A 16,232-nucleotide genomic window follows, 5' to 3' on the forward strand; every position below is an offset into this window, starting at 1 on the left:
TAGCTTTTAAATCATTCTAAGACTAGGTGGTTAACATTGTATCCAGCAGTTGAAAGAATCCTGCAATTGTTCCCAGCTCTGAAATCCTACTTTCTTTCTCAGGGTAGGAAGTCAGTCCCTTCCATCAATTAGAAACTTCCTTGAAAATGACTTTTCAGAGCTCTATCTTTTGCTTCTTTCCTCAACCATGCACATTTTTCACTATACAATTTTGTCACTTGAGAAAGAACATAATTCAGTTGTAGAAGTGCTTGAACTATTAGAATCTGTCCAATCTTCATTGAAAGGCAGATTTGAAGGTCAATTCATTCCCCTTAAAGTCAGACAGATGTTAAATACATTTTCAGAAGATGGTTCGGATAAAGAATGCAAAGTGTGTATGGAGAATGTCTTGTTTCTATGAAACCTGCACTGAGTACTTGGATAAATGGATGCATCCTATAGAGGAATTCAAGTGTTTCAAATGGTTGAAACTTCAAAACATTAAAGACCTCAGCTTTGACGGTATTGTACCATGTATTCAGTACTTACAGTCAAAAGGTGTAGATGATTCAAAATTATTCGATCAGTTCTGCAACGTAAGGCTTATTCTAAAACTTCAACTTTGGATAAACATATACCACTAGAATAACAATGGTCTGTTTTAACCACGTAATGAATGAATTTGGTTTGGGCATGTTCACTTAGCAGACTAGCCCAACTTATTTTCTCCCTCCAACTTTCCTGTTGTAAAACCTTAGGCACAATGGAACCTGGACAAGTAATATAACTAATTGGATTAAAAACAGTTTGAGCCACTGACAAAACTGTCCTTCTTGTGGGAACATTGGAGTTATTTAACTTTACCGTTTTACATGACAAAATACGAGCTGGAGAAAGAATTTTCGTCCTCAGACTCACATTCACTAAAATCAGACACTTTTTCGACCGTATCATCCAATATTTACACTATGTCTGTATCACTGATCCATTTTCGTGATGCTATTTTACTGGAAAACTGCAAAAATACGTAAGAAGTACGCACATAAGAAAACTGCGTCATGCAACGTATGTATTACGTTACTCTCACAAACAGGAAAGCAAACTCATCAAGATACTGTGGGGACTTCCCTCACCGGAAGAGTTGTTCTATGTTGGTAAAGAAGAGAGGAAGCTTGGGGAGTGCTCCTCACTAACAGAATGAAAGAAATTAGAAAACTAACTAACCCTAAGCATTGGTTTCATCTACCAGGCACAGACAACCCAGCTGATCTATGTTTGAGTGGTTGCTCTATGTCGCAGCTGGTCTCTTCTCATTGGTGGGAGGGTTTAAGAAAACAGTTGACCATCGTGCACTGTAAAAGTTAATGAAGAGGAGGTCAAAGGAGAAACAAGAAAAGGCCTTGTTACCGCTACTATGCTTATCTCCCAGGAAAAGCAGTGATATTTAAGATTCTTTTTCCAGTATTTAAGAATCATCAGAATTGTGGCCAGGATGCTATGGTTCACCAACAATGCCAGAAAAGACGTAGTGCAGAATGGCACTTCTGAAATGGATTGTCTTGAAATTTCAATGGCGGAGAAATGATTGTTGAAAATTATTCAAGAAGAGAAATTTACCGAAGGAACAACCAAAAATCATTGTGCTTTTTCAAAGACCAGATGGGCCTCATCACGATTAAGACAAAAATTGCAGCTACTGTAATATAGTGTTTCTCTCACAGAAGTTGAGAGCGTTTTATTCAATGTGTCTAACTGGTTTTACCTACAGTATACTGGGTTTGTGTTGGTCCCTAACAAATTGCCTGTGTGCCAGCATCGGGTTTTATCATCTCGCTTCCTACTACCATATATCATGTCACTCATTTCATATCATAAACTCCTCTGATGAAATTGATCCAGAAAGAGCGTCCAGTCATTAAAACTAGCTATGAAGATTCATCTCACTTCATACCCAACCCGGTACAGAAAGAGGACAAGGGTTGGACAAACAATTAAAGACATTTACAAAAAACACACAAAAGATGAATACTAGGAAGAGAGCTAGAATTAATATTTCTAGGGATTCACTCAAGACAATGGGTTGGGATATGGTGCCATATTCCGAGCTGTCAGCAGAGAGATAGCGTGGAATGACATCAGTAGATGAATTAGTTTGAGTGGTGTCATTAAGAGTAGGAAAGATCACAATTATGAAGATAAAGTTGGAATTCTTTTTTTTTTTTTTTTTTTGCAATTTTGCTTTAGGTAGCACTGTCTTATGGCGATGATGGGATAGAAAAGGCCTAGGAGTGGGAAGGAAGCAGCTGTGGCCTTAATTAAGGTAAAGCCCCAGCATTTGCCTGGTGTGAAAATGGGAAACCACAGAAAACCATCTTCAGGCCTCCCAACAGTAGGGTTCGAACCCACTATCTCCTGGATGCAAGCTCACAGCCGCGCACCCCTAACCGCATGGCCAACTCGCCCGGTAAGTTGTAATTCAAGAAGACAAATTAGGCAAATATTAATTTATAGGAAGGGGAGTTAGGGATTGGAATAACTTACCAAGGGAGATGAAGGGAGATGTTCAATATTTCCACTTTCTTTGCAATCATTTAAGAAAAGGCTAGGAAAACAACAGACAGGGGATCTGCCACCTGAGTGACTACCCTAAATGAAGATTAGGATTGATTGATTGATTGATTGATTGATTGATTGATTGATTGATTGATTGATTGATTGATTGATTGATTGATTGATTGATTGTCTGAAGTACTTATTTGATTACTGTTTGCAAGAAGGAGCTATACCAAATGAATGGAGAGGTGCTATAGTTGTCCCAGTGTACAAAGGAAAGGGATATAAAGCAGACAATTACAGGTCGGTCAGTTTGACACAGACATGTGTTGCATGTAAGCTCTTGGAAAACATTATTTCTGATAATATTAGATACACTTGTAAAATAACTAACTTGTTTGATATAAGGCAGTTCAGGTTTAGAAAAGGTTATTCCAGTGGGGTTCAACTTGCAGAATTCCAACAAGATATATCAGATATTTTCAATTCAGGAGGTCAAATGATCTGTATTACTACTGACCTGCCCAAGGCTTTTGATAGGATAGATCATGGCAAATTTCTAGAAAAATGACCTCAAAGAATTAGAATAAGTGAAGAATTATCTGGTCCTGTAATGATAAATGGGGAGGTTCTGTAAGGTAGCATTTTTCGTCTTGTGTATACATAATACTATGTGATTCGGCTGCCCCTTCTAAACATAATCCTACCTACCACATGTTTTCCAGTCATTGACCGGGTCAGGGATGTAATGAATGAATCATATATAGGCTATTAGTATGATGGGGTTGCCACTCCCAAAGTGATTTATTAATGATTGATAGATGCTATGAAATGAGAATGGAGAGTGTTGCTGGAATGAAAGATGACAAGAAAAACCGGAGTACCTGGAGAAAAACCTGTCCTGCCTCCGCTTTGTCCAACGCAAATCTCACATGGAGTGACCGGGATTTGAACCACGGTATCCAGCGGTGAGAGGCCGACGTGCTGCCGTCTGAGCCACGGAGGCTACTGCCCCTTCTAATGTAGTCTTATTCAACCTGCAATATAAGTTCCATCCTGAAAACATCTGCTCTGCCAGTGTACTCCGACAAAACCGCCTCACCATGATAGGACGTCGTTATATTTCTTCTAGATCATATGAACCTGACACGCCGGCGAAACACTAAATTGATATTGGGACCACAGTAAACATAATACATGGTATAAGCTGCACAGTGTGCCATACGGAACCGTAGCATAGTTGATAAAGGCGCAGCGGAGAGGTCTTACATGTGAGGTGGGAGGTTCGAGTCCGGGCGAAGATTCCATATTTTTAAAATATTTGTTTAATATGTACCGCACGTAATGTAAGTTCAGTACCCACTTTCATGCAAATTATGTGTGAATGAATGTGTTTATGGCCCTAAGAAGGGCCGATTAGTTAGCAGGCCAGACACATATGGACTGGAAATAATAGGAACTCAACTGCCCTGATAATGTTTTATTGCAGCAAATGCTCAATGTGATGACCGTTTTGGTCTATGCACATTCGGGCCTGGTGTCCCATACACCACCTTGCACATTGAAGAATTCCAGGTGGAATTGCTTGGCAGGTGCCCGTGATGAGTTACAGGAGCTAGTCGGGAGTTTCAGGCGCTTGAGTATAAACAATGTTCTTCAAATGCCCCCACAAGAAGAAGTCTAACGGTGTTAAATCCAGTGATCTGGCAAGCCGAGAAACAGGGCCTCCTCGTCCTATCCATTTTCCTGGCAGTTCCTCATTCAGATGGTTACAAATGGGTAAAGTCAAATGTGGCGGAGCTCCATCCTGTTGAAACCACATCATCAAACGATCTTGCAAGGGCACATCCTCCTGCAGCAGTGGGAGTTCCTGACACAGAAAGTGCAGGTAGCATGGGCCCGTACAATGGCCTTCAAAGAAATAAGGTCCAATTAGGCGATCCCCCAAGATTTCACACCAAACATTCACTCACCGTCGTACTTGATGGAATGCCTGTTGCACCCAGTGAGGACTGTCCGGATTCCAATAGTACATGTTGTGGCAATTGACGTTCCCATTACTGTGGAAGCGCGATTCATCCAAGAAAAGGATGTGCAATACGAATGCTGCATCATTGTCCAGCCTGCCTTATAGCCACCGAAAGAACTCTATTCAAGCTTAGAAATCCCGCCCTTGGAGCTCTTGGTGTAGCTCAGCATAGTATGGGTGAAATTTATGTTCATGCAGTATTCGCCAGATGGATGGCTGGCTGGTGTTCACCTGTTGTGCAATTGCCCTTGTTCTGATGTGTGGATTATTACGAGCTGCTTCCAGAACGGCCTCTTCGGTTTCACTCGATGTAACGGGCCTGTTGTGGACTGATGGCTACTTGGAAATCATGCCTGTTGTCCTTAGGCGTCTTTCAACACGGTGGAACGTCGTAGCAGCCGGATGTCACCTGTCGGGATACCGTTCCTAGTACAGACGTAGTGCCTCGCATGCATTTTGTCTTGCTTCCCATAAATGAGGAGCATGTCCAAGTATTCCTCTGTGGAAAACATGCCAAATGACAGCAGAGTTTACACTGAGGCCCTAACCAGCAGAGTATACACAGGGCACAAGATGAATAACAATGTCGTTCTTCTGTTTGAACGTGGCAAATGTGGGCATGTGTTTTCAAACATCATACCCATGCAAAAATATTTGAACGATGCAGGATTCGAACCATCGATGACACATTCTGTCAACGCCTAACCACATCCGCTATGCTATAACACTCAGAATATGCTGGTAGTACAACGAGAGAGAGTACATACATTATCTGATTCGGTGTTTAAGACATTAATTAATGTACTGTTACCTAGTTTCATGCATTGATTCCCCTCTTTGTTACACCCGGTCATGAGGCATGGCACATTAACATAAGTTACATGTTCAAAGGACGTCGTTACATGATTTCAAGGCGTCATGTTTTAGGAGCAGACGATATAACCTGTCGGTAGGGTTTAGCATCATGTGCGAAATGTGCTCATTGGACATTAGTACCATACAGTATGCCTGCAGGGGAATAGCCACCTTATAACCATGTTGTAAGTTAGTTCGGTTCCATAAAACCAAATACAGTAGAGACAATACGCGACACTTCCGGATTTAGCCTTGTTAAAATGGGAGACAAGTCACAAGTGGAGCTCCTAGTGGCTTGACCTGAAAATTCGCGCTAAATTCAAATATCAATGGAAATGTATATACGGAAATAGATAAATAAATTACGTCTAGAAAGAAAGTGTTACTAAGATATTAACTTTAAAGTTGTTAAAGCAATTCTGGATAAATGAATGAAGAGTTATTTAAAAGGTTGTTATTTAAAGACTGAAATTAGACATATAAACAAGATGTGAAAAGGACTGCTATGAAATGGGTTGATCTTTCATTTATGCATTACTTTCTTTGCTTTAGCATTCTTGCCTGAACTTTTACAGTTAGATTTGTCTTTTTGCTCATTTAAGAAACATTGTATCATCACATTAAAACACTTGTCAACAAAAATATCGGCACATTCCTTACACACATGATTCAATGAATTTACATTTAAGAGTTGGACAATTTTCCTTCTTGAAGCCTACTAACAGAAAGAAAATTTATAAATTTAGCCTCAAAAACATCCAAACTTTCCATATAAGCGATACCTGCCATAATGCCATTACATTAGGGTAAAGCAAATTTGCATCATCATATTGTTTCAACAAAATATGTACATTTCTTAAATCACCCATATTTTCTTCAGTGCTTGACAACGCATTACGGCATTCCAAATGGGGTAACTTGGAACACAACTAGCTACACTCATATGCATATGTATTTTCTGGAATTAAATCAAACCCACAGATCACACCTACAACACATCGGTATTGAAGGTTAACTGCTGCACTATACAATAAAATATGCGTATTATATTTTAAGCCAGTTAAAATATGGATCGAGCAGGTCATAAGATTAGGAAGTACTATAAAAATCTCTTTGTCACTGGAAGAATATATATGCAAACACAATATTACTTACATTTTCTTGTCACAAGGGAAACGGAAGAAAGACCGTGCATTCTTCTCTACTTCATAGTTACTGCAGCCAAACACAGCACATACCTTTCCCCTCATGTTGAGAGGAGATATCAAGGAATGACATACGCTACTATTTAATTATGTCAACTCACTGAAAACACATAAATAACACCAAAATCTTCACACACAAATACACGTGCTCTTATGACAGAATCAGTAAGTCTCAGGTCAATCCGCTAGAGAGAGCTCTAATAGCTGTCCCTCGATATCTTGCTGATTGTCGCGTATTGTCTCTACTGTATTTGATAAAACTACATTGGAAGGAGCGGCTGAATCACACGGTATAAATGATATCAGTAAAAAACTGGAATCACATTTAAGGCTTATTGCAGATCATGTTACACATCATGTTATACTATATAGAGTAACAAATAATTTACAGGATAGTGAGCAACTGAAAAAGTCTCAATAATGTTGTGAGATGGGCAGGAAAAAATGGTATGATGGTCAGCAAGATGAAAAGTCAGGTTGTAAGCTGCTAAAAAGAAAAAGTCCTCTCAATTTGAATTACAGTCTTGATGGAGTGGAAGTACCTCATGGGGATCACAATAATTACCTAGGTGTTAATATAACGAAAGAATTTCATTGGCATAATATCACATTAATAAGATTGTAAATAAAGGTTACAGATCTCTTCATATGGTTGTTAGGGTACTTAGGGGTTGTAGTAACGAGTAAAGGTGATGATGATGATGATGCTTGTTGTTCAAAGGGGGCTAACATCAAAGGTCATTGGCCCCAACGAGTAAAGGAGAGGGCATATAAATCTCTGGTAAGACCCTAATTAGAATATTGCTCCAATGTACCCATACCAGGGTTACTTGATTCAAATAAACAGAAAAAGATCCAAAGGAAAGCAGCATGATTTATTCTTGGTGATTTCGAAAACAAAACAAAAAAGAGTAGTATTATGAAAATGATGCAAACCTTGGGCTGGGAACACTTGCGAGTAAGGAGATGAGCTGTTTGACTAAGCAGCATATTCTGAGCTGTCAGAGAGACAGTGTAGAATAATGTTAGTAGATGATCAAGCTTGAGGGAAATTTTAAAAAATAGGAATATGAAAATAAAGTTAGAATTCAAGAGGAAAACTTGGAACAAATACAGTATTTGTTTATAGGAAGAGGAATTAGGGATTGAAAAGGATTTACCAAGGGAGATGTTCGATATATTTCCAAGTTCTTTGAAATCATTTAAGAAAAGTTCAGATTAATAAACTCACCAGCAAAACAAGAAACAAAAAATGAAACTCTATGTATTTTAGACAAACTTTAATGTTAGTCCATTTGAAAATCGGTAAAAATCAAATATTATAACATTATGGCAATGCATTTTAAATTAAATAGTTAATTTGAAAATTTTCAGCTCAATAACTGAGAAACATTATTTATCATAACAATCACAACAGTCCACCAACACAAATTTGGAAATATTGAAACCTGGAGCTCTGCACCGTTTCATATGCAGCCCATTTTTCTACATGTTTTCAACACATTTCCATTGCCTCAGTAATGGGTATTATCATCTCTAGCCACAGTTACAGCTGTGATTTGATCAGGCATGCTCAATATGCAATCTTGAATGTTATCTTGTTGTATGAGCCCTCATTCTGCCTGGAGTGCAGTCCGAAATTGAACCAGTGTGTCAGGGGAATGACTCCTAGCACATCTCTCAAGCACATCTCAGACATGCTTTATCAGGTTTAGGTAATGACTACAAGCAGGTCATACCATGTGCTCAATTCTGACTTCATCCAGGTACATACACAAACAGCAACGTGTGGGCGAGCATTGTCATGCGTCAGAATAAAGTTTTCACCGATGACAGGTGCAAAAGGCTCCACGTGATCCACTATAAACTCTTTGATGTATCGGTGGGCTGTTAGACTTCCATTCTCAAAGAACACAAGGTCCGTGCACGCATGAGTTTTAATCCCAGCCCAGACCATCACAAAGCCTCCATTGAATGGTGTCCTTGCAGAGAAAGTACAGGGTGAATAAACATTCCCCGGATCTTCTCCATACTCACTCCCTTCCATATGGTAATTTCAAACAGAATCTGGATACATCCGTAAACAGCACTGAGCTCCACTGCTCCACAGTCCAGTTTCGATGGGCGTTGGCGAATTGTATCCGAGAGGCACGGTGCTCATGTGTAAGCAGAGGGCCTGTTGTTGGCCTCTTGGACTTTAAATCCACTTCATACAACCACCTGCTTACTGTCCTTTCACTGATGTTTGTGCCCAGTATGATTTCTGTCTTCCACAGCTGTTATGTGTCGTTCACAAGGAACTTGAATTATGATAACGTGATCATTGCGCTCAATAGTGCTTCTCCTATGATTAGAACTGGGCCTCTTGGTGTAGATATTGTCCTCTCTGCACCTTTCAACAATTCTGTACACGTTAGAACACAACATGCAACATGCCTATAACGTCCACTACATAGCCCTTGCTGCGTTTTCAAGTGAAAGAGCCATTATGACCTGACCTAGAAGTGTGAGTAACCATCAATCAATCACTAATGATCTGCATTTAGGGCAGTCACCCACATGGCAGATACCCTATCTGTTGATTTCCTAGCATTTTCTTAAATGATTGCAAAGAAACTGGAAATTTATTGAACATCTCCCTTGGTAAGTTATTCCAATTCCTAACTCCCCTTCCTATACATGAATATTTGCCCCAATTTGTCCTCTTGAATTCTAACTTTATCTTCATATTGTGATCTTTCCTACTTTTAAAGACACCACTCAAATTTATTCGTCATTCCACGCCATCTCTCTACTGACAGCTCGGAATGTCCACAAAAATACACAGCACGATAATTCACAGCAATAAACCTTGAGACACCTTTTTGTGGTAATTCTTGTCCAAAGGCAGGAAATGGTAATATTGGTGTTGTTTATCAATTATTGCACTGAAACTTCTCAACTGGGCTAATTAACTTATGATGCATCACCATTGTGTTGCAATATCTTAACACTTAACTTATACAGGGTTTCAAATGGACTAACATTATATTTTGTCTAAAATATACAGTGTTTTTTTTTTTTTGCCAGTGAATGTTGTTTATAGGGAATTTGCCACCTGAACATCAGCCCTAAGGCAGAATGGTGGCAATTGATGATAATAATGATGAGTTAGTCTAGTCTGTTGGACTTCTCTCATGTTTGAAGACATAGCCATATTATCTGTATAGATTACTTGTATTTTTTCTGATACTATAGTGTGAACTAAATCAGCTCTTGTTAACTTGAAAAGCAACGGGCTTAAAGAATAACAATCTAAGACACTGATTGTCTGCTCTTTTGGTGATATCATCTCATAGCCTGGCAAGCTTTTGCAAAAGAGACAAAGTCTCTCACAATGCATTGGCATTGCTGTTAGCTTTAAATAGCCTATGCAGTGCCTCCATGTTGGTATGCACTAGCCATGCATCTTGGTAGGTGTGCTATTTACCAACTGATGAACCCAAATTAGCACACTGGAGCGAAATGCTGACAACAGGAATGAGTTAGCCTGAAAATTTATAATGTCCAATAATGGACCCATTATATTGGTATTAATGCTCTTTTGGTTACGATCTCGTTATGTTGCTGTTGTTGTTGATTTCCATTAAAGAAAGACAATTACTTTAGTAGAGCATTACCCGTCAACAGAGGGTGGCTATGTTTATGACAGAATGTGCAGTGAAGTCAGAAAAATTAATAATATATGAAAATATCAGTGGCGTATGCTGGGATCAAGACGTGGGCTATCACTAGACTTAGGTTACCCCCTTTTCGATGATTGATTTAGTGAAGTCAAGCCTTCAGTGTTTTGAGCTGCAGCCAATAGCCAACGGAGAAGCCTGCTGTGTTGTCAAGGCTGCTTCACAAGCTACTGCCCTGGCCTCTGCTACTGCCAATGCTCAGTGGAGAAGGTAGCCTAAGAATTAGCAAATTAAAATTCGGCTTTGTGCCCAAATGAATAGAATACTTGCCTCTGGTCCAATGGCCCCGGTTCAATTTTCAGAATCAACCCCCTCGTACTGTTAATTCCCCTGTCTTGGGGACTGTGGTTTATGATGCCTTCGCCATTCATTTAATCCTCATTAGGTCACCGCCAAGCCTATACAGATGCCAATTATTATTATTATTATTATTATTATTATTATTATTATTATTATTATTATTATCATCATCATTTTAGGAAGGCTCGGCTTGTGCCGGTAACATAATGGGCTAACTCGACCTAAGCAAGGAGTCACCCTCTTGATTATGAAACTACAGGTACATATATGTACAAATATTTACAACAGAAATAATTACAACATATACATTTATACAATAAATACAAACAACTTCAGACTTCTTATGTCCCCGTTTTGGGAATCTGTTCTTCAGTATTACTGGGACTGCGGCCTGGATCTTCATGCTGTTTGGCGTGAGTCAGAGGAAAAGTCGTTCCTAGGAACTTCCTCACAATGTGGCAAGTGCTCAGGAGGGTGGCTTTCTGTAGTTCTACGTATGTGTGATGATGCAGGTTTAATGCGGCCAGAGAGCTGTGCAAGCATTTTGGAATAACACCGGTACATGATATTACTATTGGAACTGTGGTGACTGATTCTAGTTTCCACAGACGTTGTATTTCTATTGCCAGTTCTGTGTATTTTGATATCTTTGTGGCTATTGTTGTTTGCAGATTGGAGGTATTTGGACAAGCAATTTCTATAAGGGATGCGGATCTTTTTGATTTATCGATTAGAATAATATCTGGCCTATTGTTGCTGAGCGTGACATCGGTTATGACTTCTCGGTCCCATAGTAGTTTATATGAAGAGTTTTCGAGAATGGGTGGAGGTGTATATTTCCAATATGCAGTTGATGACTGAAGAAATCCACATTTTACAGAAAGTTTCAGGTGAATGATTTTTGCTACCTGATCATGTCGGTGCTTATAATCGGTGTTGGCCAAGTGTGGGCAACCAGAGATGATGTGCTGTATGCTCTCTGTAGTTCTGGAACAGCGGCGGTAGTTGTCTGAGACAACTGTTGGATCCTTCATGATAAATCTACGGTAGGTCCGTGTAGCAATTACTTGATCTTGGATGGCCAGAACAAATCCTTCTGTTTCTGGGAAAAGACCGGAGTAGGTCAGCCAAGCGTGCGACGCAGGTTTGTCGATATGAGGCTGATCCAGTTCATGGGGGTATTTCCCGTGAAGAAGTTTTTGCTTCCACATGGCCATATTCATCTCTTTTGTAGGTGGGGTAGAAACAGGCATTTCTGGCGACGACAGATTGAGAGGTGTATAGTTTATATCAGCTCTGCAAACAGCATGATGAAGACACGATGTATCAGCTCTCGAGTGGAAATATTCTCTTAGACTTGATATCAGATTGCTATGTAAATTGACAATGGATAAGAAGCCCCTACCACCTTCTGATCTCGGGAGTGTAAGACGTTCGGTTGCAGATTTAGGATGGTGCATATGGTACCGGGTGAGTGAAACTGCTGTTTTCGTTTGTAACTGCTGAAGTTCTGTTTGGGTCCATTTTATGATACCAAAGGAGTATGTGAGCAGTGGTACGGCATACGTATTGACTGCTTTGGTAAGATGTTTAGCTGTCAGTTTTGATGATAGTACCTTGTTGAGACGTGTTATATATTGTTGCGTGACATTTCTCTTGATGTCGGCATGTTTCATACAAGTGCTCTGATGAAAACCGAGGTATTTGTACATTTCTTCTTCCTCCAGCTGTTGTATGGATTCGTCGCTTAAACTCAAAGGTGTCCCTTGTGCTGAGTAGGATCCTCTGATGACAGTTTGGGTTCTGCATTTGTCCAATCCAAACCGCATGCCTATATCTGAAGAAAACGTCTTGGTAATTGAGAAGAGATGTTGGAGATGGGGTTTGGTAGAGGCATACAGCTTAATGTCATCCATATAGAGTAGGTGGCTGATTTTTAATAGCTCTTCTCGCTTATTCTTAATGCTAAATCCATACCCACTTGTGTTCAGTAGGTAGGATAGTGGATTTAATGCCATGCAGAACCATAATGGACTCAGTGAGTCCCCTTGGATGATCCCTCGTCGTATTGGTATGGGTCTCGTTGCAACACTACAGTTTCTTAGAGAAACGTGAAGTGAGGTGTTCCAGTCTGCCATTACCGTCTTCAGGAAGTGAATGATTGAGGGGTCAACTTTATATAGTTCCAGAACATGTATGAGCCAAGTGTGTGGTACTGAATCAAAGGCCTTTTGGTAGTCAATGAAGCAAGTGTATAGGTTCCTGGATTTATGGTGTGCTTGTTCCAGGACCACAGTGTCAATAATCAGTTGCTCCTTGCTCCCCTTGGTATTCTTCTTGCAACCCTTTTGCTCCTCGGCAATGATGTGGTTTTCCTCGCAGTGTTTCAGAATTCTGTTGGCTATTATAGATGTAAATATCTTATATAGAGTAGAGAGATATGTTATAGGCCGATACTTCGCTGGATTTTGCAGATTTTCATCCTTTGGTTTCAGATATGTGATGCCAGTGCACAGGAAAGCTGGGAATGTTGCCGGGTTGTCTAAAAATTTCTGGAAATGTTGAGTCAGAAGGAAATGAGTACATGTAAATTTCTTGTAGTAATAACTGTGTATGCGATCAATGCCTGGGGCCTTCCAGTTCTGCAGTTTCTTGATGCTCTGTTATATTTCTCCGATCTCAACAGCCTTGGTTGCCATATGCTTCACTTCATTAGTTCTATCTTTCAGTTCACTGATCCAATGGGCTTCCGCATTGTGCTCTATTGGGTTCGACCATACTCCTGACCAATAGCTGTGAATTTTTCCTTCGCTGGGCGTATTTCCATCTTGTGCTGCATCTTGTGTTCTCTCGTTCAGATTGTTGTAGAACTGTTTCTCATTTCTTTCGAACATTGCGTTCTGTGATTTTCTCTCTGTGGTGTTTTGGTATCTTTTGAGGCGCTTGGATAATGCGGCCAACTTTTGCTTCATGATTTCGAGGGTTTCTTGTAGTACTGTGCTTCCAGGTTCCTCCAGACTCTGCCTTGAACTGATTTTCAGAATTCGAATAATTTTGTTATTTAGGCGTTTCCCTCTTACTCCATTCTTGTATTGCTGCAGGCGATTGACATCCTGGCGGATTTGGATGATGCGTTCTTTCAGGCGTTTTGCCCAAGGTGGTTCTCTCAATTTTTTCTTGACAGACTTAATGTTAGGCAAAAATGGCTTTCCATTGTTTAGTCGTACTGCGGCTAGTGCTGCACAGTATATAGCAGTATGTACTTCAGGGACCGTCTGATGCTCTTTCAGATATTCTGGCAAGACTTTCGAATTAAGATCTTCAATGATTTTTCCAAACTTTTTGGATGATTGCTGCCTTGGCAGTATGGGTCGTTGTGTAGGATCGGTACCAGAATATTCTAGAAGGGCCTTGTAGAATTCAACATGTGTCTTGTCATGGAGGTCAGAGTTATCTGAAAGTATCACTTCGGGAGTACTTGTATGTACTGTAATATCAGTATCAGGTGGACTGTTAACCGTTGAGTCAGACTCGGTACTTTCAAGATGTGGAAAGAGTTCTTGTGTTACTTCTTGTCTGATTCTACTAAGAACAGGACCCGGGATCAAATTGTTCTTGATGATTGATCTTCGTTGATCTGCAATGCGCTGTTCAGTAACTTTCATTGTTGGGTACTGATTTGTAAAGGCTGTGTGTAGTTGTTGTCTATATCCTGCGATTTCAGTTTCAAGACGAGTTATTCGAAGATATGTCCGCATGATAAATTCATTCATATCATTGTTCCATTTAATGTGTTTTTTGGGGCTTACTGATACGAGTGGTCATACTTGGCACAAAAGCACTTGCACCAGGTGCGGTATGGTAATCAGGTTCTTGTGTTCCGCCATGATCGTCTTGAGCTACTGTAGCTTGTTCGGGTGACCCGATGGGAGGCCAGCAGATTATTATTATTATTATTATTATTATTATTATTATTATTATTATTATTATTATTATTATTATTATTGGTACTATTAAATTAAAATGTTCAATTTTGCAACGGGCGTACTCATCGTTCACGGTTTAATTAGCTTCCTCGGGAGATCAGTGGTGGTGTCCGACCCATGATCAAGAAGTAAACGGAAGTGAAATACCAGCACTCTGTTATCTATGTAATTAAGTGAGGTGAGGAAGTATATGCGATGAGTAACACATGGTTGATAGTTAGCAGTGGCGATCTGACGAACCGAAGCCTAGCACACCTATTCTCCCCAGTCACCGCTCCTATGTGATATACTGTACAGCAGCAAGCCATGACGGGCGAGTCGAGGGCAGAGGGACGAGAGTCTGGGCTGCAATATCAGTTTCTGATGCCTCGCTCTCAGAAATATGTGCTACGTTTTTTCTAACTGCTTTGAAGTTTTTTATATGGAACAATGTGTCAGATGCGTACATTATAATGTGCTTTAGACTCCCATCATTCTCAATTGAGGTTTGGGCTTCACTGATAGCCTTGGTAACCCTCAGTATACGCCACTGGAAAATATCGCGTGTAAACATTTTAATCATTTGAAATATGGTTAAGGGGTAAGAAAAAGTTGGTACATGGCGATGGCGATGGTAATTAGGTAGAGTTTCATCGTAAAGCTCAGTCACATACTGAAACAACTCATTTTTGCTACCTGTTTAATACCACACTAAAGCAGACAATACTGCGATAGGAAAGGTTAGGATTGAGAAGACACCAACCATGGCCATAATTAAGGTATAACACTAGCATTTCCCTAGTATTAAAAGGGAAGACCAGAGCAAAGCACCTTCAAGGCAGTGGAAAATGAGAATATCCAACCCTCATTTCATGAATACAAGTTTACAGCTACTCTGTATACTCATTCTATGTCAATGATTAAAAGTGCTTCTTAGTACTGGTACCCTACTTACGTGTAATAGTTTTCTTCTGGAGCTACCCATTCTTGAATGCCCTTTAAAGGGTAAACTGTTTTGACAACAACTCTTGTATTTGTTTGGTTGTATGCCTCCTCACATTCAGATGGTTTAGGACCTTCTCTGCCTCTTGCTCCACACGAGTTCAGAGAATAATCTGAAAATGTGTAACACAAGGTAATAGTTAATAAAAACATTATAAATGCAAAAGAACCTCTAGATATTGAAAAATTCATATCCTTAGGCTTCATTTCTGTTCCTTGTAGCTTTAGTTTTCTGTTTGATTACCTTTGTGCAAAAGAAAAATAGAACCACAAAATCAAAGGTCAGTTTTGTCTTTATGAGGTGGAGTTATGAAGATAAATTCTTTGACTCTAATTTAACAAATAAAATTGGCAGATGAGACTTCATGAACCAATTTGTTTATTTTTATACAATAATTTCTCTTAAACTCACAGATAAAATATATACTTCCTAACAAACAAAAAAAAAGTGAATTTTTGTATGGAAGAAGCACAATCAATCATTTTATCCTGTGTCACAATCTTTTGTAATAAAATATTACTTGATTTATTCTTTTATATACATCTGCCCAATACAGACTTGGTCAATAAATTTGCATAGTTCTATTATTGTGGCAGTATAAAGACAAAAGCAGGAATG

General features: G+C 39.6%; 1 protein-coding gene across 5 annotated transcripts in view; it reads right to left on the bottom strand.

Moving 5' to 3' along the window:
- Alk (Anaplastic lymphoma kinase) overlaps positions 1–16,232 on the bottom strand; it is a 730,031-nt gene that overhangs the window by 170,587 nt on the left and 543,212 nt on the right. For all 5 annotated transcript variants that reach the window (XM_067151542.2, XM_067151544.2, XM_067151543.2 and 2 more), the window contains exon 11: positions 15,567–15,726. In XM_067151542.2, coding sequence (XP_067007643.2) covers positions 15,567–15,726 — 160 coding nt within the window. The remainder of the gene's footprint in view (positions 1–15,566; positions 15,727–16,232) is intronic.

Source organism: Anabrus simplex, chromosome 7, assembly GCF_040414725.1.
Source record: "Anabrus simplex isolate iqAnaSimp1 chromosome 7, ASM4041472v1, whole genome shotgun sequence".
NCBI classification, from domain to species: Eukaryota; Metazoa; Arthropoda; class Insecta; order Orthoptera; family Tettigoniidae; genus Anabrus; species Anabrus simplex.